This window comes from Andrena cerasifolii, chromosome 1 (assembly GCF_050908995.1).
Source record: "Andrena cerasifolii isolate SP2316 chromosome 1, iyAndCera1_principal, whole genome shotgun sequence".
Lineage (NCBI taxonomy): Eukaryota > Metazoa > Arthropoda > Insecta > Hymenoptera > Andrenidae > Andrena > Andrena cerasifolii.
The window spans coordinates 16,352,227-16,379,434 of record NC_135118.1 but is presented as its reverse complement, the minus strand read 5'-3'; the positions used below and the strand labels follow the sequence as shown (position 1 = coordinate 16,379,434).

At 40.1% G+C, this 27,208-nt stretch overlaps 1 protein-coding gene across 2 annotated transcripts in view; it reads right to left on the bottom strand.

Annotated features, from left to right (window-relative positions):
• Window positions 1-27,208, bottom strand: part of LOC143366526 (protein couch potato) — a 165,980-nt gene that overhangs the window by 42,761 nt on the left and 96,011 nt on the right. For both annotated transcript variants that reach the window (XM_076807669.1, XM_076807676.1), the window contains exon 3: window positions 14,833-14,886. In XM_076807669.1, coding sequence (XP_076663784.1) covers window positions 14,833-14,886 — 54 coding nt within the window. The remainder of the gene's footprint in view (window positions 1-14,832; window positions 14,887-27,208) is intronic.

Here is a 27,208-nt window from a genome sequence, read left to right as displayed (position 1 = left end):
TCTACGGCAGCAAATGTTAATTTCCAGAGTAAGGATTGGCCCCGACCCCGGAAATTGAAAATATTCTCAGACTTTGTGAATATGTAGGGGCTCTTTCCTTCTGATTACTATGAAGTTTTTGCTTGCTGCCCAAATTCAAAAATATTTTATTATCAAATTGCGACTGTTCTTCTTCTTTTCATTATTATTATGATTTTTATACCCCAATATTTATACGTCACGTTTTTATTAAGTAAAATAAATAAAGTGGCAGTAATAGGGAAATCTACCCCACAGGCTGAACGTTCCGATTTTTGTGAAACGGCGCAGGTTTGTAGAGAACCTCAGTAGAAGTATCAGGCAAGTTTTCGTCTCCGCCCATTCCCGGCTCTTCGGGTTGAAAACAGCCCTTAAAGGTTAATGCGCGATTTCCTGTTTTCCTGAGTATCTTAAAAACCATAGTAGACATAAAAAAAATTATTACGGTGAAAGCTTAATGGCTTTTTATGCCATATAACGATATATATATATACGATCCAATTGTTTAATTAAAATATCTAGTTTAAATAAAAGATCGTTCCTCATTCCGAATTTAAAACAATTCAATTGCATAACTTTATAGAACGTAAGAAGTCATGAAGCTTTCATTGTAATCTTTGTTTTATATCTACTTTAGTTTTCAAGATATACAGGAAAGTAGGAAATCGCGCATTAATTTTGAAGGGCTGTCTTCACCCTAAAATAATCGAAGACAAGCACGAACGAAAACTTGCCTGACACTTCTACCGAGTTCCTCTGCAAACACGCACAGTTGCAACCCCAAATATCAAAAAAAAAAAAAATTCTTATTCAGCTGAATGAAATTGACGCTCAGTGTTTTGCAGCGCGGCAAAACGTAGAAGCCAGATAATCTGTTTAACGACGTGCCGACTACATATCTATTATCCACGTTCCGTGTTCGTTTTATTCCTACAATAATACTGGCCTTGCAACGATCCCAAAGCGAGATACGGGACTTTTCACAAATTCCTATCATTCCTGCGGAATCAAAAATCTGATAGCTTTGCATTCGCGGAAACTCGGCCAGCGTTCTCCAAAGTATGCGCTGCAGTGGTCGGGACCGTATTTGCGTGTAAATGTATCGCGACTGAAACAACTAAACCGACTAACAAAGGAATTCCCCGGTGTTTTATCGAAATAAACACCCCCCCCAGTCTCCTTCGTAATTCCGAATAAATGGACCGGCAATAATTGATATCGATTCTATAAATTCCACGCAATTTTTCGCAATTGATCGAGCCACCTCCTAGATATCAATTTTATAGACCACGCGGGAGCGATAAAGCTTCGCGCGACATTCCAGATAATTAGTCAAGCCTCGTATTAACTTTCCATCACCGAAAACTTCGATCTGAAATTTTCTGCAAAATTTCGGGATAATTGTTTCAACATCTTCGCAAATGAACCGCTAAATTTTATATCCCTCAAAAGTCCAAGGGAATATCCTTTCCCCTAGGGAATAGCAATTTATTCCCGCTAATCGCTCCCTTTCCCCGACGGAATAAATAATAGAAAGTACCCTACGAGAATCACTGTTCCAACAAGAAATTAACAACCGCCTCCACGCTTCCTCAACAAAATTCGCCGAGAACCTCGCTGACAATTGCACAGAACCTGGCAGAGCCTTCCTTCGAGGCACTACGTAATCTGTTACAGGGCCATTCAACGGTAACAAACGGAGGAGCGTTTTTCAAACGCTCCATTACATAACTCGCGCGCAAAGTTAACAAACGCGCATTGTATCGCGGTAAGAGCAGGCGAAGAACGAGGGGCATTAAATGCTAATAACCAAAGGGCGTAATTAGTGTCGTTGCTGCGCAGGCTGCTTTTCATTTCATTTGCATATTTCCCGTATTAATTTATGCGCTACCGAGGGCCGTCCGCGAAGCCCGAACACGCGGACACTGGCCCGATAACGTTGCTTCTTTCCCTTCGCTTCTTTCGCTACGACATCCCTGCCGTCGCACAGAGACCCTCCCCTGTCCCTCGCCGCCGGAAACATCGATCCGCCGCATCGACTCGATGGAAACGCGATTCTCGTCTCGTGACGTTTGTTACGTTCCTGGAATTCTTATCAGGGCACGGAATTTCCGAACCTAATGCACTGTTTCGCCGTGCCCATTTTTATCAATACGTGGATCGCGGTGCCCGTATGTAGGTTAATAGTTCTCTGCGGGCAGCGCGCAGAGGGACAATCAATTTTCGCGGTTCCCTACCCGTGGCGAGCCTCGCGCATCTGAATCTTGCGCTTGGTTTCATTCGTCTTTCCTCGCGGTGATATTTCGTCTACACGAGGTGTCCCGCTTAAAGTGGCGCAGGATAGAAGTACCTGGTACCCTTGGCAGTGGTGGATTTGAGGAAAGCACCGTGTGTACATAACAGAATTACAGATAAATCTACGCGCGAGTGGTATGGAAATTATGGAAAAGAAATAGTGCTTGGATAAGATCATAATTTTTTTTGCAAGCTGTGCTGGGGACTAGGCGGCAGAAATTATTCAAATAACGGATCGAGTAAACGTTACTTTAACTTCAGATTTTTCGACTAATAAAGCTATTTTTTTAGTTGCTAATTAAATTCGTAATTTTGTTTTTTAAATCGAGTCGACTCTATTCGACGCGTGACGAATAATTTTCCTAACTTTTCTGGCGAAGGTACAAGTAGGTTTGGTAATAAAAGACATTTCCGAAATTTCTTATGATAATTTCAAGAAAACTGAATATGATCGCTGGTGTTAATTGCGATCAATTAGCGCGTAGCAGAACGTCGCACAGTGGACGTAACTGAATTACGAATGAAAACGTTTCAGCACGCCCGAACTTCGTTTAACAAACGTAACTTTGAGAATCGCTATTATATAACGTTGATTCCGTCGATCGACGAACTTGCTTGGAAATTTAATGAAAGAGAGAAATAAAATCGTACAGTTTCAGTTCGTGATTTGCCGTGCGAGTAATATGCATTACCGATAAGATTGCGCGAATATGTTCTCTCTCGCATAGCGCGGTGCAATAAACCGCGAGGAACGAAAGGTGTAACCACTTTAAAGAAAGAAACTTTTATAAGAAAAATCATTCGACCCAATCTAAATAACCGATAAGTAACTTCTAAGTATACTTATAATTTACTGGGTGCACATAAAATGACCAGCGCGAGCAATATTAAATTACACTCATAAAATTGAATGCAACAGCCCTGGCTTCTGCTTCCAGCGACCCGAAAGGTGTGAAGCCACTGGAGAAATGATTTCGTCGCCAAGCTGAACGCGTGGAGAAGCGCGGACCCGATATTGTGCACGTAGCAGCCGTCGCGATAGTATTCCTGAGCGCGCGCTATTCCGCATAATCGAAGGGTTGGAAAATTACACCGTCGCTGCGGCATTCTCGAGCTGCGAGCGCAAGCTTCCCGGCGACGGCAGGACTCCTCGTTGAATAGTTCCCGTGTCCTCGGGCCGGGCGTCTGTCCCGTGGAGCAGCGAAGTTTCCGTAAAAGGTACTCGCGGAACGCGAGGAATTATTTTTTACTTACTTCTTATTTCGAGACGAACGAATTACATTTTCGTGCCGTTGCAATGCAAATTGATAGAATCCACAGACGTGATTCACTTTTTCTTCGTCTCGTCCCGAAGTTCAGTTTCCTCGCTTCGGGCGCTTCTAGGGGTAGCAAAGGGAATGCGAAAGGGGCCAAGGATTCTTTAAAGAAACAACGGCAGATAAGGCTTGAACAAATTGCGTTCGTTGTACGGTTGCAGCGCAAATGGGTGTAATTTTTGCGCGAGGTTGGAGGTTCTCCTCAGAGGTCGGAGCGTTGTACTTTTTAAAATTATTTCTCGGAGCACTGATTGGATGGGGCAAAGTGTTATTTATTTATTTTATTTTATTTTTAAATCTGGCAATTGGCTCCTTGGAAGATACGCTTCAAAATTGAATGATTTCGCTTTGGAAACCTAGGGATGCAGGATTTAATCGATGCTTAATTAATTGTCGGTTGAAAGCTCCACTTTCCAGTCGACAGTTCGACGAATTTATGGTAGAAGATTGTATCGCCGCGATGGGATTAACAGGGATCGGGGCAGGATTTTTGCAGAATCCTTGCCTGACAAGTGAAATTCCCAGCAGCTGGAAAGCCCGCTGTGGGAGCCCGAGTGGAATTCATAAATGTCGCGTCACAGTGACGGGCGAAGCTTAAATGGCAAGATTCATACGGGTTCCGTACAAGGAAAGAGTGGAAAGTGGTGTTTGCCACTCGAGCGAATCAACGGATATCGCTGCGACGAACGCGCAGAAAAGCGTAAAATCTAAGGATTTCACTTCCGGAGGCTGACAAAGTGGAGTAGAACCTTCGTCATACTTCCCTAATAGGGGAATATTGACGCGGGATTATTCGGGTAAGAATTCCCTCTTAACAGACCCGTCACCTTCTCTGGTCTCTGACGTTGGGAATCTGATATTTCTGGCGAGATATTGCGAGCGCAGAAACGATTATCTCAAAAGTTACTGACATCAAAATTGTATACACAGTAATCGCAAAAGGGAATTGAAAATTGACATTTTCATGTTACGTACATTCATAGTTGTAATAATTTAATTGTCCCGCACGCAACACTCTATTCTGGAAAATGTCCCCCAACGATATATGCACTGTAATTACTTTTTACAAAGCTCTGATATTTTTGTTATTCTATTGATCTTTAACAATCTCAGATTTGATATACAATAATTAATTACAATTGAGATATACAATAATTAATTACAATTGAGATATACAATAAATAATTACAATTGAGATATACAATAATTAATATTTATTAAGAATGCAACAGTCGAGTAGGGAAGATCGGGGCTAGTTGATACAGGGAGGGGCAAGTTGATACAGACGAATTATCTCGAGACCGTATATGTGTAGCTCCATTTCAGCGAGATATATGATGATTGTTGTTCAATTCTTTCCTACGATCTAGCGTGCGTGTGACTACATTGGCGTTGACAATCGTTTTTCTTAACTGTTTTCGTTTATATAGAGAAAAAGTAAATAGTTTTGATACATCCAAATTGATCGTCCAAATAACATATTTTCATTCACTTTGTACGTATTTTCTCAAGGTTTCGATTACTATATATTAAAGAGGAAGGACCAAAGTACATTTTAGCATGTTTGTTATTAAGTAATTAATTCAAATAAAAAATGAAAAAAATTGAAAACAGAATAACGTATCAACTAGCCCCGCAGTATTGATACATTTTGCCTTCGCCCAAATAACATTTTTTCATTCATTTTGTATGTATTTTCTCAAGTTTTCGTTTATAATATATTAAAGAGGAAGGACCAAAGTATATGCTGGCATATTCGTTACGAAGTAATTAATTCAAATAAAGAACGAAAAAAATTGAAAACAGAATAACGTACCAACTAGCCCCGCAGTATTGATACATTCTACCTTCGTCCAAATAACATTTTTTCATTCATTTTGTACGTATTTTCTCAACTTTTCGTTTACAATATATTAAAGAGGAAAGACTCAAATATATTTTAGCATATTTGTTGTCAAGCAATTGGTTCAAACAAAAATGAAAAAAATTGAAAACTGAAAAACGTATCAACTAGCCCCAGTTTCCCTTACTGTCCGATTTTCAACGAAGAATCTTTTGCTAAAATAACGAGTCCATTTTCGTGAAATTAAGAGTGACTAAATGAAGGACGCAACCGCCATCGCGATGAGGAAGCAATTACTTAGTATAAATGGTACCCCGAAACTGACTCGTATCGATTCGTACCGAACAGTGCCAGTGACCAGGATGTGATAAGCGCTCCATCTCAAGAAACACTGACTTCTTCTACTTACATCCAACAACGAGCTTCGGGATGCTTCGAGTCTCTTGGATACTGTTTTGTGACATTCCCAGTTTCCCCCCTTACCCTTCAAATGTTAAATATCTCGATGGGTCTCCTAAATCTCAATGCCTTTCATCCCCTCTAACTCAGAAAGGATTAAAGCTGCGCGAAAGACTCCACGTGTGCCTGCGTTAGGAATATTATCATTGCCAAGTTTTCAACGGTGCATTTATCGCTGCAAGCTTTTCTATGGTGCATCGGATTCTTATTACGCGTTACAGAAAATGTTTATCCTAAGTAATAACTCCCATATCTCGATATTTCATAATAATTTTTGCAGGTATAGTCATAAGAGCGATGGTACGTATTCCTCGACTTTTCATAAGACTGTACAGAAAATAATGAGTTCTAAATTGCACCCACGGCGCGGCGGAGCATTTGAGGATCAGATGGCCATTATAACTGCGGTCGATAAGATTTTGTCGATGCGGTGGATGGCTGCCAAATTGGATTTGCAGCTATCCACCACAATCATCAAAAACTATTTAACAGACCAACTCGAACATCCACTATCCACTTACACTAGGGTGTCCCTTGCAATGACTTTTTTTTTTAAATTTAAGAATTCGGTCCAAGATGCCCCCTGATTTATTGCCCTTTGGTGTGGTGAATATGTGTGCAAAATTTCGGCTCGATCAAACAACTCTAAACCCTCCCTCAAGAGGATCAAAGTTTCGAACGAAACTGTGCTCTTGCAAACGGCTGTTCTTTTTTTCATCTGCAACCGTGCATGTAACCAAATGGGTGATGGAACTAGAATTGGGGCTATTTATGATCGATATTTTATCGATAACTTATTGATACTTAACGATATATCGATACTATCGTTAAGGGGACTTTCCGGTCTAGAGCCCCCCAAAATAGGTGATCTTTAGGAATTAATTAAAGGAAAACTACTACATATAATTTAATGGGACTTTTTGCATTGTATTAAGGATGTCTTACGTTATAGAAATATATTTTTTGTTCTATAATTTATCATTGCAGGCGGCACTGAGGAGTCGTTAAAGTCAGGGCGTCAAAAAATTCATCCAAATCGGCGTGACCTGTATCCCCAAAAGTTATTATCCGATTCGACTGAAACTTTTTTTTACTTTGTAGAATATACTTCTGGCTAGGAGGGATACCAGAAAAAAATACAAAAAAATCAAAATTTATAATTTTCAAAGGCGATGAAAGGATGAAAAATATAGGGAAAAGTGATTTCAAACTTCAAGTGTCGTTATTTTCTAAAAAAATGTCATTTTTGTATTTTTTTTTCTGGTATCCCCCTAGCCAGAAGTATATTCTTCAAAATAAAAAAAGTTTCAATCGAATCGGATTATAACTTTTGGAGATACAGGTCCCACCGTTTTGAGAACACTGTTTCGAGAAAACGAGTTGAAAGTTTTACGTGGGCGCCGGGTGGCCGGTTGTTGCCCATGCATTTGCCGCTACTCAAATGCATATAACTTCGGGAATTTTACGAATTTCAAACCCTTTAAAACACGTATTTCTAAAAGCTTGAACATTCAAAAAATGAAATTAAAAAAAAAATCGTTTTCAGACCGGAACCTCCCCTTAAGTTGTCGTTAAGTGGTGGAAGAACGAAGTTGGTACAAGTATTTCATTTCTCCAATCTTTGAACGATGGCGGTAAAATATTTATGCATTCCAGGATCCTCTATTCCAAGTGAACGATTAATGTCTAAAGGTGGACAAGAAAAAAATGAAAAGAAATAAAAAAAGTTTATAGTACCTACATCGTAATTTTAAGCTTCTTGAGGCAGGGTTCGGAATATTCCGCTTGTGCCGAAATTTTGTATACTTAATTAGCCCACCAAAGGAAATAAAATTAATAGGCGTCCCAAATTTTATCGCACCTCCAATTTTAAGGGACACCCTGACTTACACCCCTCCCCATTCCATCCACATGGAACCCCAAACAACCCTAAACCACCAAATCGTCTAAAAATATTCAACAAATCCACTGGAACATTCACTATCCACGTACACCCCCTCAATTCCATCCACATTTCCCACAGGGTGCGACCCTGGGCAATCCTAAATCACCAAATCGTCAGAAACTATTCAACAGACCAGCCGAAAGATCCACTATCCACGTGCACCCCTAAATTTCTCCGATTCCACCGACATTTTCTGCAGGGTACACGGTCGACGCGCCCCCGTCATTAGAATTAACAATCGCGCGGGTCTCCGCGACGGTCGAACGGGACGAGGCCGATCCACCGAGCCGCCCATTCGAGCCGCCGATCAAATTCGCGGCTAGTGACGTCATTTGGCATCCTTCGAGGGAAAATGCATTCCTCCTAGCGATCGATAGCATCCCCGCACACACGTACAACCCGAGCCCGTTGCGCGTCGGTTGCGTTTTATTTTAGAAAGCACGGGGCTGCAGGTAAAGGCTGCCGTCGGCGGCGTGTGCGGCCGCACACAAAGCGAGCGCGCGGGGGTGGCAGAGGGCACAGAAACGTTAATGCTTTAACGGAGTGGAGATTTTATAGCGTCCGGCGGAATATACGGTGTCGCGTGCGCCATCGTGCTCCAGCAGCGCGCATAAATTAATGTTATCTCGGTGGATTATACGCCGGCCCCGCGATGCCTTTCGCGGAGTTATAAAATTGACGGATCTTTTTCTCCCACCCTTTTTTTTTTTTTTTTTTCTTTTGCCCTTCCGTTCCACCGCCTCCACACACCGGCGCTGGAATCGATTAGACGGTTTTCCACGTTACGTGAGTCACGTAATGCCGGTGCCGCGGGGGCCTCGTTTTTCCCCGCGTGCTCCCCGTCGCTCGACGTCGGCCGCTTTCGCACATCGTCATTCCGCGATCCTTATTCCTTTCGTGTTCCTCCCCCCCCCCCCCCCCCCCCTCGATCGTTTGTGGCGAGACTTTTGTGGTTAATGACGACGTTCGGGACGTGAAATCGTAATGAGTGGGACGCCGGGCGAATCGCTGGGTTTGGAGGTGATATTTTAGGAAGTTTATGTTGCGGTCTCTGGGTGCATTGCTTGGCGCAGGGCGTGTTCAACGCGGGGCGGGGAATATTGTACTTTTCTTCCTGGCGAATATTTTTCCATTCCGATTCGAAACTTGCTTCATCAACGTGCCGTCTAGCTTGAGCGACGGAGAGAAAGAAGTTTATAAAGTTGGAAGTTTGCTGCGGCTTATCATCCTGGCCCGCAGTCTAAAACTCTTTAGAAACACTGGGCAATTTAATATTGATCACTTAACTAAGGAGCCCCGGCGAGGTAGGCATGCGCGAACGGCCACCGGGACAAATTTTGTTGTTGTTCTTTGGTAAATAGTGCTCCTCGCCTGAAACACCATTCTGGGAAGTTTCAGACCGGTACCCTTGAGGGGGTAGCTTACCCTCGATAGCCCTAAAAAGGTCCTTTTTCAAACGCAAATTGTGAAGTGATAAATAACTGTAGAGAGAACGTTTTTTTTTTAGTTTTAATCGTTATTCTATGAGCTTTAACACAAAAAAAGAAAAGTCTAAATATATGTACGTACATAAAAGTTGTGAGTGAAAACGTAAAGACGTGTACCCGGTGTACCGTTTGATGGTGAGCATAATATCTCGAAAACCGCTTCAACGATTTGAATGAAAATTTAATCAGAGATGCAGAAAACCATTCTCTACGATGTGTCGGAAGCAGATTTTCGAGAGAAAAAAATAATACAATTTTTATGTCGAAAAATACGATTTTATCGATTTCTTGTATGAAATATATTTTTTATCTTTTTTTTTAAGAGTTCATCTCGAAAATCTGGCCTCGACACAGCGTAGGGAATGGTTTTCTGCTTCTCTCATTAAATTTTCATTCAAATCGTTGGAGCGGTTTTCGAGATTTTATGTTCACCATCAAACGGTGCACCGCGCACACGTCTTTACGTTTTTACTCACAACGTTTATGTACATAGAGATATTTTGACTTTTCTTTTTATTGCGTTAAAGCTCATTGACTAACGATTAAAACTGAAAAAAAAAACGTTTTCTCTACAGTTATTTATGACTTTACAATTTGTGTTTGAAAAAGGCCTTTTTTTAGAGCTATCGAGGGCAACCTACCCCCTCAAGGGGGTATTCTAGTCTAGACACTGGTTTTTGAAGGTGTTTCAAGACAAAGGTTACTTCTTTTAATTAGATCTACCATTTGGTAAAAAAAATTATTTTGCAGTTCACGAGTTATAACAGAAAATCGGAAAATATCCTGATTTTCAGGGGTCAAATATACCCACTTAGAGCGAATTTGGGTAGCAAACAAAAATTGAGCTGTAATCAGCAGAAAATTCCCAACATATTCACAAAGTTTCAGAATTTTTTGAATTTCCGGGTTCGGGATCTTCCCCTGTGAGATGCACTATCCATCAGTGGCGGATTCAGCACGCCGCTCTCTCAAGGGAAAAATACTTATTTTAATTTGCAAAATTCTTATTTTAACTTAGCAATATGAGAGAAAATATGATAAATTGATACAAAAAAAGAAACACTGTTTCATTTAGCAGGAAAATATTGTCGAGAAGGTTCCTGGTTTATTTCTCAGACTCACGCCTCCCCTTCTCAAGAAAATCCCAGATCCACCCCTGCTATCCATCTCTAGTATAGTAAGACAGAGAAAGCAATCCCTCGTATTTGTGTTCCTTGTCTGACCGCTCGCCATTGCTCTGTTCCCACTTCAATTACGATAGAGCTCAATGGTTTAATGGGGTTACGCCACCCTGAGATGCTCGAAACTAGACGAATTTTTTTTGCAGATAGTATAGGGTTGAAAATTATATCTTTACTTCTTACGCGTAGAGCGTGTGTTAGTGCATATATTGTATAAATACTGTACAAAAATATTTAATTTGGCCGAGTTATTTGTTGTCCTCCGAAGCTACTCCGCGCGTGTGGTGTATCAAATATCTCCAAAACTATTTGTCTGATTTATTTCAAACTTGGTACACATACACTTAATGGTGTTATCTACAATGTAGCATATCATTTTTTTTATGCGATAACCCATTCGTATATAATAAATGTTTTAAGTTTGCCCTGTTAGGTAAAAAATGAATAGCGATATTCACCTTGCTCTCATTTGTGCAATAATTTTTTTCTTCTCAAATCCACATGCTACATTGTAGGTATTTTATTAAGGACCACTAAAATCATCATGTTTTTCATTTCAGACGAACCTGGGTGTTATAATTTGGTATATCACTCACGCGTGTAACGACAGACAAGCTTCACGGGACAGCAAATAACTCGGCCATTTTTTAATATTTTTGTGCAGTATTTATACAATATATGCACTGATACATGCTCTACATATAGGAAGAAAAGAAATAATTTTCAACCTCATACTATCAGTAAAAAAAATTCGTCTAGTTTAGTGCTGTTTCCAGCGCCTCAGGGTGGCGAAACCCCTTATACGCGAGGGTAGAGATTTGATACTTTACAAAATAGTGTTTCAGGTGAGGAGAATTGCTTACCAAACAATAACAACAAAATTTGCCACACGGGTCGCTTGCTCATGCTTACTTTGTTAGACTCTTTATCTCAAAGAAATCTTGTTTACTTCTTTTACGAAGAATCATGTTCCCAGATTCATCTGGACTTTCTGTACAGCTCTTATGTATTATGAACAAGAGTGTAAATGCTGATATACTAGAATTTACCTGTTTTTTTATCACTAAAATGAAAATCTGCCTAGCACAGTATTCAGTCTTAAACGAATCACGATGGCGGAGAATGTATAATTATTCACTAACATAATTTCGTTGCTACGGTACATAGCAGCGTATGATTAGGGGTAATGAGGCTTTTTCTGTCCTCCATTACAGAAATGTGTCCCCATTCCTTAAAGAATGAAGTATCTGATAAGGAAACTCGGTCCCGCCCCTTCTGAATAAAATTTTGGTCAACCACCCCTCCTTAGATCCACGATTACCTCGTTTCCTAGCGACGTTATGCGTTGTACATTCTCTTAAAGCCAACGTTACTGGACACTTCGAGACATTTATTTAAGATATTTTAAGAATTCTAAAAAGTGTCCCGATTACGGTTATAAAAAAATTGTAGTGTAAATAAACTATTCAATTACACGCAAATATTATTGAATCCTATATTTTCTTGGTAATATTCCTGCAGATATAATCTTGAAGTTATTAGAAAATACCCAGTGTCGCTGAAAAATTCCAAATATTCTTTGGAACGATTCCAAATATTTTTCTACTTGATACAAGCTCGAAATTATATTATTAATCCTTAAAATATCGCAGGCAATAATATTTCCACTCACTAAAATGTCAGCGAAGCTAGTGTTCCCAGGAATCAGACACGATGCTACCGATACCGAGTGTTTCAAAACGTTCAAATTGGCGGATAGCCGTGTTTCTATATAGGGAAGACCGGGGCTAGTTGAAACAGACGAATTATCTCGACACTGCATATGTGTATGTGGCTCCATTTCAGCGAGATATATGATAATTGTTGTTCAATTCTTTCCTACGATCCAACGTACGTGTGTGCAGGTACATTGACGTTAACAATCGTTTCTTTAACTGTTTTCGTTTATATAGAGAAAAAGTAAATAGTTTTGATAAATCCAAATTGATCGTCCAAATAACATTTTTTCATTCATTTTCTACGTATTTTCTCAAGTTTTCGCTTACTATATATTAAAGAGGAAAGACCAAAGTATATTTTAGCATGTTTGTTATTAAGTAATTAATTCAAATAAAAAATGAAAAAAATTGAAAACAGAATAACGTATCAACTGGCCCCACAGTATTGATACATTTTGCCTCCGCCCAAATAACATTTTTTCATTCATTTTGTACGTATTTTATCAAGTTTTCGATTACTACATATTAAAGAGGAAGGACCAAAGTATATATTCGCATATTTGTTACTAAGTAATTAATTCAAATAAGTAACGAGAAAATTGAAAACAGAATAACGTATCAACTAGCCCCGCAGTGGGGTAAATTGGCACATTTTACCTTCGCCCGAATAACATTTTTTCATTCATCTTGTACGTATTTTCTCAACTTTTCGTTTACAGTATATCGAAGAGAAAAGACCCAGGTATGCTTTAGCATATTTGCTATCAAGTAATTAATTCAAACAAAAATGAAAAAAATTGAAAACTGAAAAACGTATCAACTAGCCCCGGTCACCCCTACTCGGCGGACTATAGGTAATAATATCCAGGTAAACGAGTAATTTTTGGTACGGACTCAACATAATAAATCGATAAATAAATACCTTGTGGCTATTCAAATACCTGGAAATATACCTGGTCACGTTGAATGTACGTTTCGACATGAACAAGTCCCTCGTTCCTGCAACGCGGAACGATATCGACTCGATCCTTTGACAAATAGCTTTGTTCGTCGCACCAAAGAACCACGTCCAAGGAAACGAGATTTTAAGGTAGTTATTTAGTTAATAAAATCGAGAAAGATTGCCACGGCGTCGCCTTTAAAGGATATGGTTGAATTATCGTTTTATTCTACCCTCCTCCCCCTAATAAGGAGCCCCCTTTCCTTCTCTAAGAAAGGAAATCGAGTCGAAGCAAGAGAGTTTTCAGTTCGATTCTCGTTACCGAGGATTGCTCGGAATTACCATCGACCTATATACCAAGAAAGATAAGTTCAAGAGCGAGGACTTCACCGCTGCGACAAGTGCCTTTGCCGCGGGAAACGGGGAATTGCGATCGATTATCTGCGATGCTTTGGGACCTGAAGTCAAGGCCTTTTCGAACCCAGCTCAATTTCCCTTTGGGAAGGAAAATATTTCGTTGGGAAATATGGGGAAATTGCGGGAATAATAAAGAGCGTCAACAGAGAGCGAAGAAAGAGGAAGGTGGGCAGATCGCTGGAATTGAAAGCAAACGGAGGAATATCGAGCAAGATTTCGTCTGCTTCCCTCTGCCGAACGAGCGGCGGCCGAATCGATGCGATGGGGAACGAAAAGATCCTCGAAACCATGCAAAACTTCCCGCGATCAGGGGAGAATTCGATTGAAACTTCCCTGTTCGCAAGTTTTCCCATCTGTTTCCCTTCAGTCGAACAACCGCGGGGAAACCTCGATACTTCGCCGATCCGTTCTCTCGATGGGCGGAGAGAAGCCCCTCGAATCGTAAAAGGGAATCGATGTATTCGAGAAGCAGCATCCCCGCCGTTGCTCGATTTAGCTCGCCCCTTTTTCCCCACGGCAAATGAATATGGAAAACAGCGTATTGACCGGGGCTAACCTTTCGCGGACTAAAATCTGGGACAGGTCCCATCGTTACGTTAAAAGCATGTGGAGCACGCATCAATTTTTTCCGAACGGCTCGTTGCCAGTCACGCGTGGAAAAGATACGGTAAAACATTTCACGCTAATAACTCTCCAGATTTCTAAATTTCATGCTCTTAGGGAAAATTATTCATACAGCCCATCTGAATTTGGCTAACACTTGCGGTCTGCCTTTTAAATTTGCTGGACAAATACACCGGGGGCATTGAATCACAGAATAATAAAATTGTAGGTACTGTTGAATGCAAGAAGGGTCTCAGTGTCACAAGTCAGTTCAGAGAAAAATATCTCTAAACATTGTGAATTTATTTTGTCTGTACATGGTGAAATTGTTGAAGAACTGTTAATAGTACTTAAAAGTTTCATATATCTCCTTTGTAGTTGCATTATTACAATCGGAATTGGGTAATGAATTAATCAGTGAAATTCATTTGAATTATTTATCAATCAACATCGATTCAGAAAATTTGCCACGGCTCTGTCGATTTTACAGATACGGCAATGAAATTTAGAGCAAAAGGCCACTTTGGAAAATCTGATTTCCCTGGCACAGTGCATACCGCCAAATAGGGCCTGTGTTATGGAAATAGGAGAGAAGGAAGTGACGACTCACCGACGCTGTTTTCCCGTTTTTACTGGTGATTTTCAGCAGGGACCCCTCGTACCCCTGCAACAAAAAAATACCAGCATGCTATTAGTACCATGACAAAGAAGAATTATATATTTCTACGGAATCTCGTGCCGAAGTATCGTAGTCGGTCGATAGAAACTTTCCGTGACCTGGTTGCGAAATAATTAATAAAGTAATGCCGTGCATTGCGGAATTTTTCGCGTGGAGATCGACGATTTGTCGAGGCACGTGCTGGCTTTCCTTTATTATTACATTCGGTACGTAGCGCGCGCTAAACACGACATTCCCCGAAGGCATTAAATACTCTATGTATTATTTAGCTATTTTCTCCGCTGCACTTCGATTGTCCACGCAGTAACACAGTTTCAATTTTGGTACCTTGTAATGACAGCAATATGCAGTTACTCACGAAAGTATATCTACGCCCAACCCACACGTATCACATATTTTTCTTGTTCGAGTACAGGCAAACCTTGCTTAATAGGTACATGTTTAGCCGGCACCATGTACCAAAGAAATGCTCGAAGAATAGAACAAGATAAGCTCGAATTTGATAGAAAACTACTTCGGGCGAATTCCACTTGAGCCCAAATCGCCCGCAACGCCCGTGGTTAACGCTCCAAAATTTATGAAAACCTCTTGAAACATGGAAGAGAAATCTGTGAAAGAGCCATTATCAAAAAAAAAAAAAATACAGGTTTTACGCTGTAAATTACACCTCGAAAACAGGAACATATAATTTATGATATTCATTTTATTACAAAAAGAAAGACGGGAAAATCCTACGGTCGTGGGCGCGGGCGATTTCGGCGTAAGTGGAATTCGCCGATAATTGAATCTGTGCATAATAAAATCGCAGAAATATTAAAAGAATATTACCTTATACTGATTATGTCTGTACACTTAAATTAAATACTGAATTTGGGGGATACTTTTATGCACGATCTGTACTACTTCCACGGATAATAATAATTTTTTAAATACACTGTGCACAATTTTTCAATTGAATGCACCCAAAACAAAAGCCTATGTTGATTAAGGCTTATACCTATTAACATGAATTAAAATTGGGGATGCGGCCGTAGCCGTGATGGAAAACACCGGTTCTCGTTGTTAGATCACCGAAGTTAAGCATCACGGAGCGGTGTACCGGGGAAAGATGGGTGACCACCTTTCTCCCGGTGCGCTGCTGCTGCTGGGACCCGAAAGAGAGAGAAGGGAAAAACGGGACTATAGTTCGGTTGGGCAATGTAAGCAAAAATTAGCTAAACAAAAATTAGCTTGAAACGCCATCCTGCTTAAAACACAGGAAAACAATAAAACATAACATAAAATTGGGGATGCGGCCGTAGCCGTGATGGAAAACACCGGTTCTCGTTTGTTCACCGAAGTTAAGCATCACGGGGCGGTGTACTGGGGAAAGATGGGTGACACCACCACCTTTCTCCCGGTGCGCTGCTGCTGCTGGGACCCGAAAGAGAGAGGAGAGGGAAAAAATGGGACTATAGTTCGTTGGGCAATATAAGCAAAAATTAGCTTGAAACGCCCATCCTGCTTGAAACGCAGGAAAACAATAAAAACAAACAAACAAAAATTGGGAATTCATAATTTAAGTGGATTTAATATGTAAAATATAGTAAAACATGATAAAAGTAACCGTATATTAAAAACAGTCTCCACAAAACGAAGTGTTAAGTTAATTTCGTTGCAAAAGTCATAAAATTAAATATTCCTTCAGCCAAACACAGTGGCTTCCATCATTAATGGTTCCGGACTACCAGAATCATTAAAACCAACCGACTCTTTTCTTTCCCCCTTTATTTAATTAATATTTATAAAATACAAGTGAAATGCAGCAATTAACTGCAGGCATTACGTTAATGATTTCATGAATTTATAACCGAGCGATATTCATGGGCGGTCTTAAAAGTGTCAAGAATTTTAAACAGAACTTATTCCACCAGGCGAAAGCGGTCTCGCCGGTAGATAGAGGCAGAATCTTGGAAATTTGCATATCTGCCTGGCGTGTTCTGCTCTAGGCAGAGCGTACGCGCGAGTTAGTCGACCACGGCGATTTTAAAGTAAATACATTCTGTCGAGCATTTCCTACGGATATTAACATTGTTGTTCTCCAAGCTGGCGATCATCATCCACCGTGCATGAGTAGATATTAGAAGAAAAAGGTGCGTGTAACAAATATGTATTAGGTCGCTGGAAAAGTTTACTTGTACTTTTACCAGAAAAGTGGCAAAAGCTCATAGAGAGCCGAGGGAAATACTTCGATGGAGCTATAGATTTATTTTTAAAGCAGAGTGGAAACGTGGGTGTTTTCAAACTTCTGAACAACATCGTGCGTCTGCCTTTTTCGCTAATACTTTCCCATTTCCCTTCGATAAAGAAAGTGTACGCCCATTCTTCAAGAAAACGACTCGCAAGGAGCTAAAGAAACACTCTGTTGGGAAATTCTTTTACTATCAATCATATTTACCCTTTGAAACCGGCGTAACTTTCCCCCAGGGACCATTTATAAATATTTTATTCGCCCAATACACATATTACGGCGCTCTCACTTCATTTCCCCTCGCTCGAATGTTAAAAGTCGCAGAGAAATAGGGAATGCGACGCTGAGCTGTGTCGACTTTTTTAACGATGTATTTAATTCAGTTCTCCACTTTTTCTTCCCTAAAGAAGGTACTAACCGAAGTAAAGATCGCGACATTTATCCACCTGAGATTCACGATTACATCGAAGCGCGTAGCAACGTGAATGAAATCAGTAGAGCAGCCTTGCCCGTCGAAACTCCTGGAATTAAGAAGTTCCAAGGAGTTTCTGCTTTGCCAAAGATGCGTGCTTCGTTCAGCAGTCTTCGATCTGCCAGGATTCCTCTGAAAGAAATCTCAGCGAAGAGGGTTCGATCGTTTTATCGAGCCCTTCGATACTTTTAATACTTCAGCCGCGATTAATCGCCACTCTGTCAATGCTAATTTATTCCTCAAGTTATCGAGAGCCTCGCCCTCCCCCCGATTTCCGTTGATAGCAGTTAAACACGCGCAGCGTTGCAGAAATATTACTTGTTACGTTCGAGTATTGCAAAAATGGGAAATTTGCATAGGGACGAGATTGATTTCTTCCACGGTTCTCTTCCCTCGTTTAAAGCCAGCGTGTATAGAGACATTACTATTATTATCTTTTACACAATTTTGTTACCTTCTGTTTTTGCACAGTGGCAACGATTGTTCCTCTACTCTGTGTCCTTTTCACCTCCTTCTGTCACAAAATGGGTCTTGCCCGTTCATTGAACATAAATAAATAAATAAATATTCACTGCATAGAAGATACGCTTCTCAATAATAAAGTTAAATTAAAAATTCAAAAGACCTCCGACACGTGTGGAATAACTTATTATATCATATTATTTATTTCTCTGTCGTAGGTAGTACAGTCGCGCAGCGTTGCAAAAATATTACTTGTTACGTTCGAGTATTGCAAAAATGGGAAATTTGCATTGGGACGAAATTGATTTCTTCCACGGTTCTCTTCCCTCATTTAAGGGGTCATGCTCAGTCAGGAGGCCGAAAAAAGGGTGGTCTTTGGAAATTTTTTACTCAAAAGCTATAACACATTTCTCGAAAAATCTTTTTTCCTTTTAAGCATTGCATCTAGTACCGTGCATCGTATTTTTTTTTATTTAAAAATATTTATCAATAACTGAGTTATTGTCTATCACTCGAAGGTTCTCTAAAAAAATTCTTTTGAATTTTTTATTTTAGATGATCGACTCTCGAGCAGCAGTGGTCACCGCAGAAGCCTTTTTTTAGAGAACCTTCGAGTGATAATTAATAACTCAGTTATTGATAAATATTTTTAAATAAAAAAATTACGATGCATGATACAAGATGCAATGCTTAAAAGGAAAGAAGATTTTTTGAGAAATGTGTTACAGCTTTTGAGTAAAAAATTTCCAAAGACCACCCTTTTTTCGGCCTCCTGACTGAGCATGATCTTTTATACTTTTTCTGTTCCCGTCTGTTTTTCCTCAGTGGCAACGCTTGTTCCTCTACTCTGTGTCCTTTTCACCTCCTTCTGTCACAAAATGGGTCTTGCCCGTTCATTGAACATAAATAAATAAAGAAATATTCACCGCATAGAAGCTACGCTTCTCAATATTAAAGTAAGTTAAATTAAAAATTTAAAAAACCTCTGACACGTATGGAATAACATATTATATCATATTATTTATTTCTCTGTCGTAGGTAGTACAGTCCAAACATATTGTGCTCAGTTTTCTGATCTCATACAGGGTAGGTGCACGGTTTGTGGCCATTGCACTGTTTTTGGCTACGTGCATAATTATCTTATTTTCAAACTGCTCGCAGGTCATTATTACGTGGAGAATTTCACATGATAAATATTTTGTTTAGTATACCGCCGGAAATATAAGGTTGCACTTGTTGCTTACGCGGGAAAATATTATATTTTATAAGAAGTGGTCAAAACTGTTACAATACCTTAAAGTGGCCACAAATGGTGCATCTACCATAGTAATGAACTTTTACGATTGAAATTCAGCTATTTTACAATCTTTATTTCAAACTCTTATAATATTCGAGAATTCGTCGGGGACTGCTGTGCAATGTTAAAAAGAGTAGCTAATCATTCCAGCGTAGGCTTGGTTTACTGTACTCGTATGTATCTTTTTAATTTTTTTTATTAGACAGGCACACGCACTCCTTTTTGATTCGATGAAATCAATTTCGATCGTCGAATCGAAACGGCGAGATTTTTTTCGCAGGGTGCATTTAACGCGTCGATTCGATTTGCTGAAGTTGCTCGGACCTGCGCGCACCGTGGACGACGTTCCTTGCGTTCGGAAACGAACGGAAGCTGGAGAAAATTGCCGAATTGCGTCACTGGGGCGCACGGATATACAAATTCGGTTGTACGAGCGCGCCGAGGTAGACGAACCAGAACGCGAATGAAAACAACGGAATTGTCAGCTTCCCCTCGGGTCTCTTATCTTAGTTTCGGCGGAGAAGTCACAATCGATCGTGTCAGACTTCTCGACGAATAAATTTCTAAAAACAATTCCCGCCACATTTTTCTCAAATTTGATTACATTCCAACGTTCACTGCTATGCGTGCCGCTAAAATTCCCACGGATATGTTGCCCGAGGTAATAGGAGAACACGTTGGTTTTCGAAAATAGAATAATTGATGGTTCCACTTCGAATGAATGACAACGATCCGCAGGGGGGATTTCGCGATCGCAAATGAATGCGAATTTATAAACAGCCATTTGCCGGGCTTCGATAAATTTCGCGACGCGGTAGTCGAATCAAAACTAAAATTGGTTTCGGCGATTAATCCGCGGCACGCGAAATGATTCCGCGGAAGAATCCTATTATAAAAGCTAATCGTGAATTTATGATCGCGGCGGGGTAATCGAGGGGAATGAGAGGCGGGAAAACCGGCACAGGGGCAATAAAATAATTCCACGTGACGAATTATTGGCGGAAATTGTTAATTCTACTTTGGCGAGCGGCGAAATTACAATCGCAAATCGGACAGGTAAGGGGCTGTTCCTTCTTTACTCGTCGCTGATTTTCCTCGCAAACTTCCCATTTTCCGCGGCTACTATATATTCTCACGATGAAATGCTGGCAATAAATATCGGGTTGCCGGATCGAGCGTACAGATATCATTTTCGTGTCAGGTGGAACTGAAATGTGGATTTCACTCGCGCTGGCGATAAATCGAAAAATTTTCCCTGAAGAGTATCAAGCTTCGGTAACAACAAAAAATATACCTGCGGCACGTGAACTAATTGTTGGTTTTTAGAATTCAATGTTACCGTAGGATCTTTTGAACGCGATACTAAGTTGGAATGATGGGGCAGGATGTACTCGTTTGCAGGAATTGGTAGGGGAGACCGGGGATAAAAGTTCCGGGGGTAAGTTGTTCCGACGGCTCTATCTTCAAAATAAAAAGCGCGTTGTACTTTAAATTATTTTTTCCGCGACGAAAAAATCGGTTTTTAATTTTTTTAACTGCGGCGCACCGAATTGAAAAGTCTGAAAAAAATTCAGGACAATAGTAACAATGATACGTACTTACAGTAAAAATATAATTATAGTGCCAAGACTGCTTCGATGCACAATCGGCATTTTTCAGCATTTTTTGGCGTTTTTTAGTTTTCACGGCTTGGTTTTTCAATTTAAAAATCTGAAATAATTCTCTAATATGTGCCCCGATAACAGAAATGTCTCTGATTTTTTTCAAAATTTTTCATCCCCTAGTATAGGAGAAATTCGGCAAAAACCTGATTTCCTATTTTTGCCCTTTACTACCCTCCGGGTGGAGATACGAAGTTGAAAATTGCCACAAATGTTTCTTTTTTAATAAGCTTTCGAATGATTTATCGTGAGTCGAATTCGGTTCAAGGGCACATTTGACCATCTTAACCGGCTATACCCTTTAGTATACCTCTTTCCACTTCATGTTCTCCTGATATATTGGCCAAAATCTGGCGAAAATTTTCAGAATGCACAAAATTGGGCTTTGTAACAAGAGAACATGATATCGAAAGAGATGGCACAAAGTAACGTCTTCGGAGAGAGAATCGAGGATGCCTTCGAAGCTGAAATTCAGAACACCTCTTTTCGCTTCATGTTCTCCTGATACCTGGGCCAAAATCTGGCGAAAATTTTCAGAATGCACAAAATTGGGCTTTGTAACAGGAGAACATGTCGTCGAAAGAGATGGCACTAAGTAACGTCTTCGGAGAGAGAATCGAGGATGCCTTCGAAGCTGAAATTCAGAATACCTCTTTTCGCTTCATGTTCTCCTGATACCTGGGCCAAAATCTGGCGAAAATTTTCAGAATGCACAAAATTGGGCTTTGTAACAGGAGAACATGTCGTCGAAAGAGATGGCACTAAGTAACGTCTTCGGAGAGAGAATCGAGGATGCCTTCGAAGCTGAAATTCAGAATACCTCTTTTCGCTTCATGTTCTCCTGATACCTGGGCCAAAATCTGGCGAACATTTTCAGAATGCACAAAATTGGGTTTTGTAACAGGAGAACATGTCGTCGAAAGAGATGGCACTAAGTAACGTCTTCGGAGAGAGAATCGAGGATGCCTTCGAAGCTGAAATTCAGAATACCTCTTTTCGCTTCATGTTCTCCTGATACCTGGGCCAAAATCTGGCAAAAATTTTCAGAATGCACAAAATTGGGCTTTGTAACAGGAGAACATGATGTCGAAAGAGATGGCACAAAGTAATGTCTCCGGAGAGCAAATTAAAGAGCGAGAAGTGGCGCAGATGTTTCGAGACAGTACAATTTTGTATATATAATGTTTGTTGGTAACTGCTTTCTGCAGAGGACGCGTAATAAGTGTATTTCATGTTCTGTTTCGGTGCGTTGCTAGTAAAAAAATGTCTAACCTAACAAATTTCATTTTCCGGGGACATTCCCTCATCTATTTTCCCTTTTTACTTAGAATTCCTTACTGCTAACGTAGAATATTTCAAGTAATTAAAATGTACAATGAATTTTCTACGTTTACAGTACCAGCCGACTTTTCCTTTAAATTTTTATAAGTATAACGGAACAGCTGAGAATTTCTTATTCAGAATAGAATACAGAAATAGCAAACAGCTCCCTCTCGCGTTCACCGGGTAATCGTCGATCTATCGGTATTACCATTTCTGTGCAGATAAAAATGCTGTAATACCGACCTGCCGAATCTGCCAGGTCACGTGACGTGTCTACCCCCTTAATTCTATCATCCAACCACGAAACAAAGAAACCGCGCCCTTAAATATCCCCCCACCATCATGAACGAAGAACCAAGTACCGCAGCAAGTCGTTGATAGCGAAGGATTTCAAATGTTGAGTACCCGGTCCAGTATCAACACAGGCTTCGCGAAGTCTGTTAGCAAACCTCCAACGTCTAACACGCGCGCGTATGCAACGGCAGCCTGAACGGGTAGCGTGATTGAGGGTTATTTATAGGGGACCTTAATATCTCCTTCATAAAACCTCGGAGGCGCAGTTCCGATCGAAGCCGTGGATTGATCGTTAAACGGCGAAGTGCAGCTTCGCGACCTAGGATAATCGAGATCGTATGATCGGGTCTCCATCGGCGCTGAGCGGGGGATGAAAGAAGATTTTACGATTGCCCGCGGATCAGACCGGCGTTAAAGCGTGGATGGAAAATCGACTTTAGCTCCGCGTGGGTGTGCGCGAGTAGCTGCTAGTCAGAAGTCGCGAAGCACGAAGGGAATCGGCGTTGAAGGAATTCTATCAGCGATCCCCTCTCGATCGACGACCAAAGGGCGTCGACGCAGCCCTCTGCGGACTATTATAAATATTCTAGGTGGACCTGCCGATGGATATTGGAATATTGAAGCCACGTAGGAAAACTGGAGCAAGCTGAATATTTTTAACCCCTCCACGGATGACGGAAGTGTTTCTTTCACGGTGACCGGGCGGCGACGGCCTCGAAAGGTCCCGAGACTTGAGGAAACACGCTGAATACAAAATTTCGTATGTGAAACGTCGATAACACGACTCGTCGAAATGCACAGGACTAATCGAGTCGAGAATTTCGAGGGGAGATTACACAGGACTGCAAGATTCAGGGTCATAGAAATTTTTTTAATTTTTTCTCCAGGTTTTATGGAAATTTTGGATCTCCAAGTGCAAGAAATTACCTCAGGCTTAATCCATACACTTTTCTCACAACTTGCTTCGACGCTTTTATGTTGTAGCTAGCTTTATTAATTTTTTTTTTTTGGGGAGGGGAATAGTTACTTTTAACTGGATTGGCCAGGCTTAAATAGCTGAGGCACATTCCGCAGCTCCAAAGTTTACCGTTAGAAAGTTTTTAGGCGACAGACAAACACAAAAACATTTAGAAGCTTTCTGCTTTATATATTAACAAGGGGAGGACACCATGTGATAGACATCGATTTTGATGAGCCTTGGCACGATGGATCTGTGTCGAAAATAAGTAAATAATGGAGATATTTACATTTAAATTATTAAAAATTTCATAGTGGCCGTGGTGTTTTAGTCGGCAAAAATCCCACACTACCTGGCGCACCCGAGGGATTGTCCTCTAGAGAAGTCGGGATGCCTTTTGAAGATTTCCCCAAGTAAAAAAAAAATATAAAAATAATGTATGAAAAAAATTAATTATAAAAAAAATTTATAAATTTTTTTAACGCGGAGATATCTTCAAAAGGCACCCCGACGCTTCTAGAATTGAATCTCCCGCGAGCGCCAGGGTAGTCTGGGATTTTTACCCACTAAAACCCCACGGCTACTAAGAAATTTTTAATAATTAAATTTATAAAAATTTATAAACTTAAAATTTTTTTAAACGTGGAGATATCTTCAAACGGCATCCCGACGCTTCCAGAAATTAATCTTCCGCGGGCGCCAGGGTAGTCTGGGATTTTTACCCACTAAAACCCCACGGCCACTATGTAAATTGTTAATAATTTACATGTAAATATCTCTATTATTAAGGCCTATTGGTTAAAACGCTCGGACACCTATTTACTTATTTTCGACATAGATCCATCGAAGGGGTTGAAGTTAACCCCCGAAACTTCGACTATTTTCCGATTTTGTATTATAACTCGCGAAATGTAAGAGATAGAAAAAAAGTTCCAAGACAAAAGTTACTTCTTTTAATTAGATCTACCATTTGGTAAAGAAATATTTTACAGTTCACGAGTTATAATAGAAAATCGGAAAACAGCCGGATTTTCGGGGGTCAATTACACCCCTTTAGAGTGAATTTGGGCAGCAAACAAAAATTGCGTTGTAGTCAGGGGGAAATTCCCTACATATTCACAAAGTTTCAGAATTTTTTGAATTTCCGGGTTGGGGATGTTCCCGTGTGAGTGAAGTTAGTAGTGAAAAATTAGGCAGCTCGCAACTAACTGATGTGGCTTCGTGACCCAGTATTTGAAGACTCATAAAAATTTTTATCGTCCAGCACCGGAGAATATTTTTCAGCATCGAAATAAGATTTTCTTCGCTGGCCTGTGTTATTATCGAAAAATAAATTCTATATTTCCCTCGCTATCTTCTCGCGCGAGTTTCAATTTGTTTCTCACTGATAAACAGAATTTTATAACGTTTTATTATTAATCCTCTTTATTACTCTTCATTTTAATATACAGAAATAATTTATAATCCTTTAGAATCGCTTTAACTTTAGTTTATTTTGGAGACGAGGGGTTTATTCGAATTTTCTTCGATGCTGGCGAATGTGCGTGAGCTGCAGTAATTTCAAGCGTATCCTTAAAGAAAGAAGGATTAAAGCTTGCCTGAATAATTAACTCTATGACCTGGTTTCCTCGACGGTGATAGAGCTGACCGATTTCATATTTCCTCGGCTATTTCCGAAAAGGTCTCCGCTGCAGAATCCTCCTTTGCGGTCGCGATGCTAGGGGGATCATTGTAGGTAAGGCAAATATTTGTGGCGTCCATATGGTGCAGCGGGCATAAAGCTTATTAAGCTATCAAACTGTTAATTGTACGTGCAGGGTGGTGGCGCTAATTAGCGGAGTCGTAATTAGAGAGCTGTTGGGAACATTTATCTCTGGTTGTAGTGCGTTCTTTGCTGCCTCGGTGAAATTTGCGTGCAAAATCGACGCCTGTTCTGCGCCTCGAATCTCTTTTTCCCGCCAGTGATGCGTAGGTACGTCGCGCGTTTATTTAAATTATCGTGTCTGCCAGAAGCATTTCTGCTGAGAAATAAAATTGTGGTCTCCTTAAGGGGTTACCTACCGTCAGGAGGTAGGAAAAGAATCGATTCTTTGGGAATTTATTTCAGAAAGTACACGCATATTTTTATGCAATGGCTTTTGGATTCAGATGAGAGACACTTTAACAGGTTATTATATTATGTTTTTGGTAGGAAAATATTTAGTTATTGCACAATTACAACTAATTTCCCGGAAGCTGTTTTTTGAAACACGTTGTGTGGTGACCAACATTATTCGGAACTGGGTTATTCGAAATAAAAAAACACAGAAGATTTAGTTAGCACAATAGTTTATCTGGTCTTTAATCGTTCCGTTTTATAAAATATTAATCTGGAACAAACTGGCAGATGTTTAAAGTGAAATGATCGATTTTCGTAGAAAAAAACATTCATCTTTCATCCGTAAGACAAAAACTATGCATTGGAAAAACCAATGCTTCGATTAAGGACTAGATTTGAATGTCTAGAAGAAACCTAGAAAGTTTCAGAAAGATTGGTGAAGCGGTTTTGGAGAAATCGTGGTCACCGGTCTAAAAACAGCTTCCGTGAAATCAGTTGTAATTTTGTAATAACTAAATATTTTTATACTAAAGCATAATATAATAACCCGTTAAAGTGTCCCTCATCTGAATACAAAAACCATTGCATAAAAATATGCGAGTAGTTTCTGAAATAAATTCTCAAAGAATCGATTCTTTTTCTACCTCCTAACGGTAGGTAACCCCTGAACAGGGTATTCGCTCGAAAAATCAATATCTTTTTATATACAGTTTCTATTGGTACGAAGGTTCTTGAGTGTCCTGTTGAATTTTTTTCGAGAAATTCGAAATATTAACGAAGTTACACGGGGTTGAAGTTAAACTCTATTCACGTTTTTCTCGAAACTACATTTTTCAAAATGGTCAGCATGATTTCTTAGAAACTAACCGGCCGATTAACTACCAAGTGTCACATAAATCTTCTGCATATCTCTCTCTATCGTCCCTACTAAAATTACAATAGTATCAGCAATAGTTCCATGCTTTATAACGGATCAAACTAAAAAATGTGATTACATAAATGAAATTTTCTTCTCCATGGGTCCTTAAAGGGTTGCCATTTTTTTCCTCTTCGATATTAACGAATGACTGAGGTAGGAACGATGGAGGCAACTTTACTGAATCGAATAAAAGTAGCTTCTTTTATTTCGGATGAACACAACGGGCCCAGTCAGGTTAACCGTGAGGGGGGGAATTTTTTAAAGTGATCACACATAAGCACCTCTAACACAATAAATATTTGTCACTTTTTAATGTAACGGCGTGAAAGTGTTGGTAAAATATTAGTGAACCGATGTACAAAACCAGAACAACGTAGAACGTTCACATCGGAAGGAAAAAATTCATATATTGGGAAATACTGTGAGAGCGTCATCTACTAAAGTAAGCCCTGCAATGGGGTAAATCGCGTTACAGGGCTGGTGTCACGCAAGCATCGAAACAGTGCAATAATGTTTTTGTCATTAAATAGTCTGTTAAATTTTACAAAGTCGATCATCAAGCAGTCGAAATTCCCAATACTGCCAATTACATG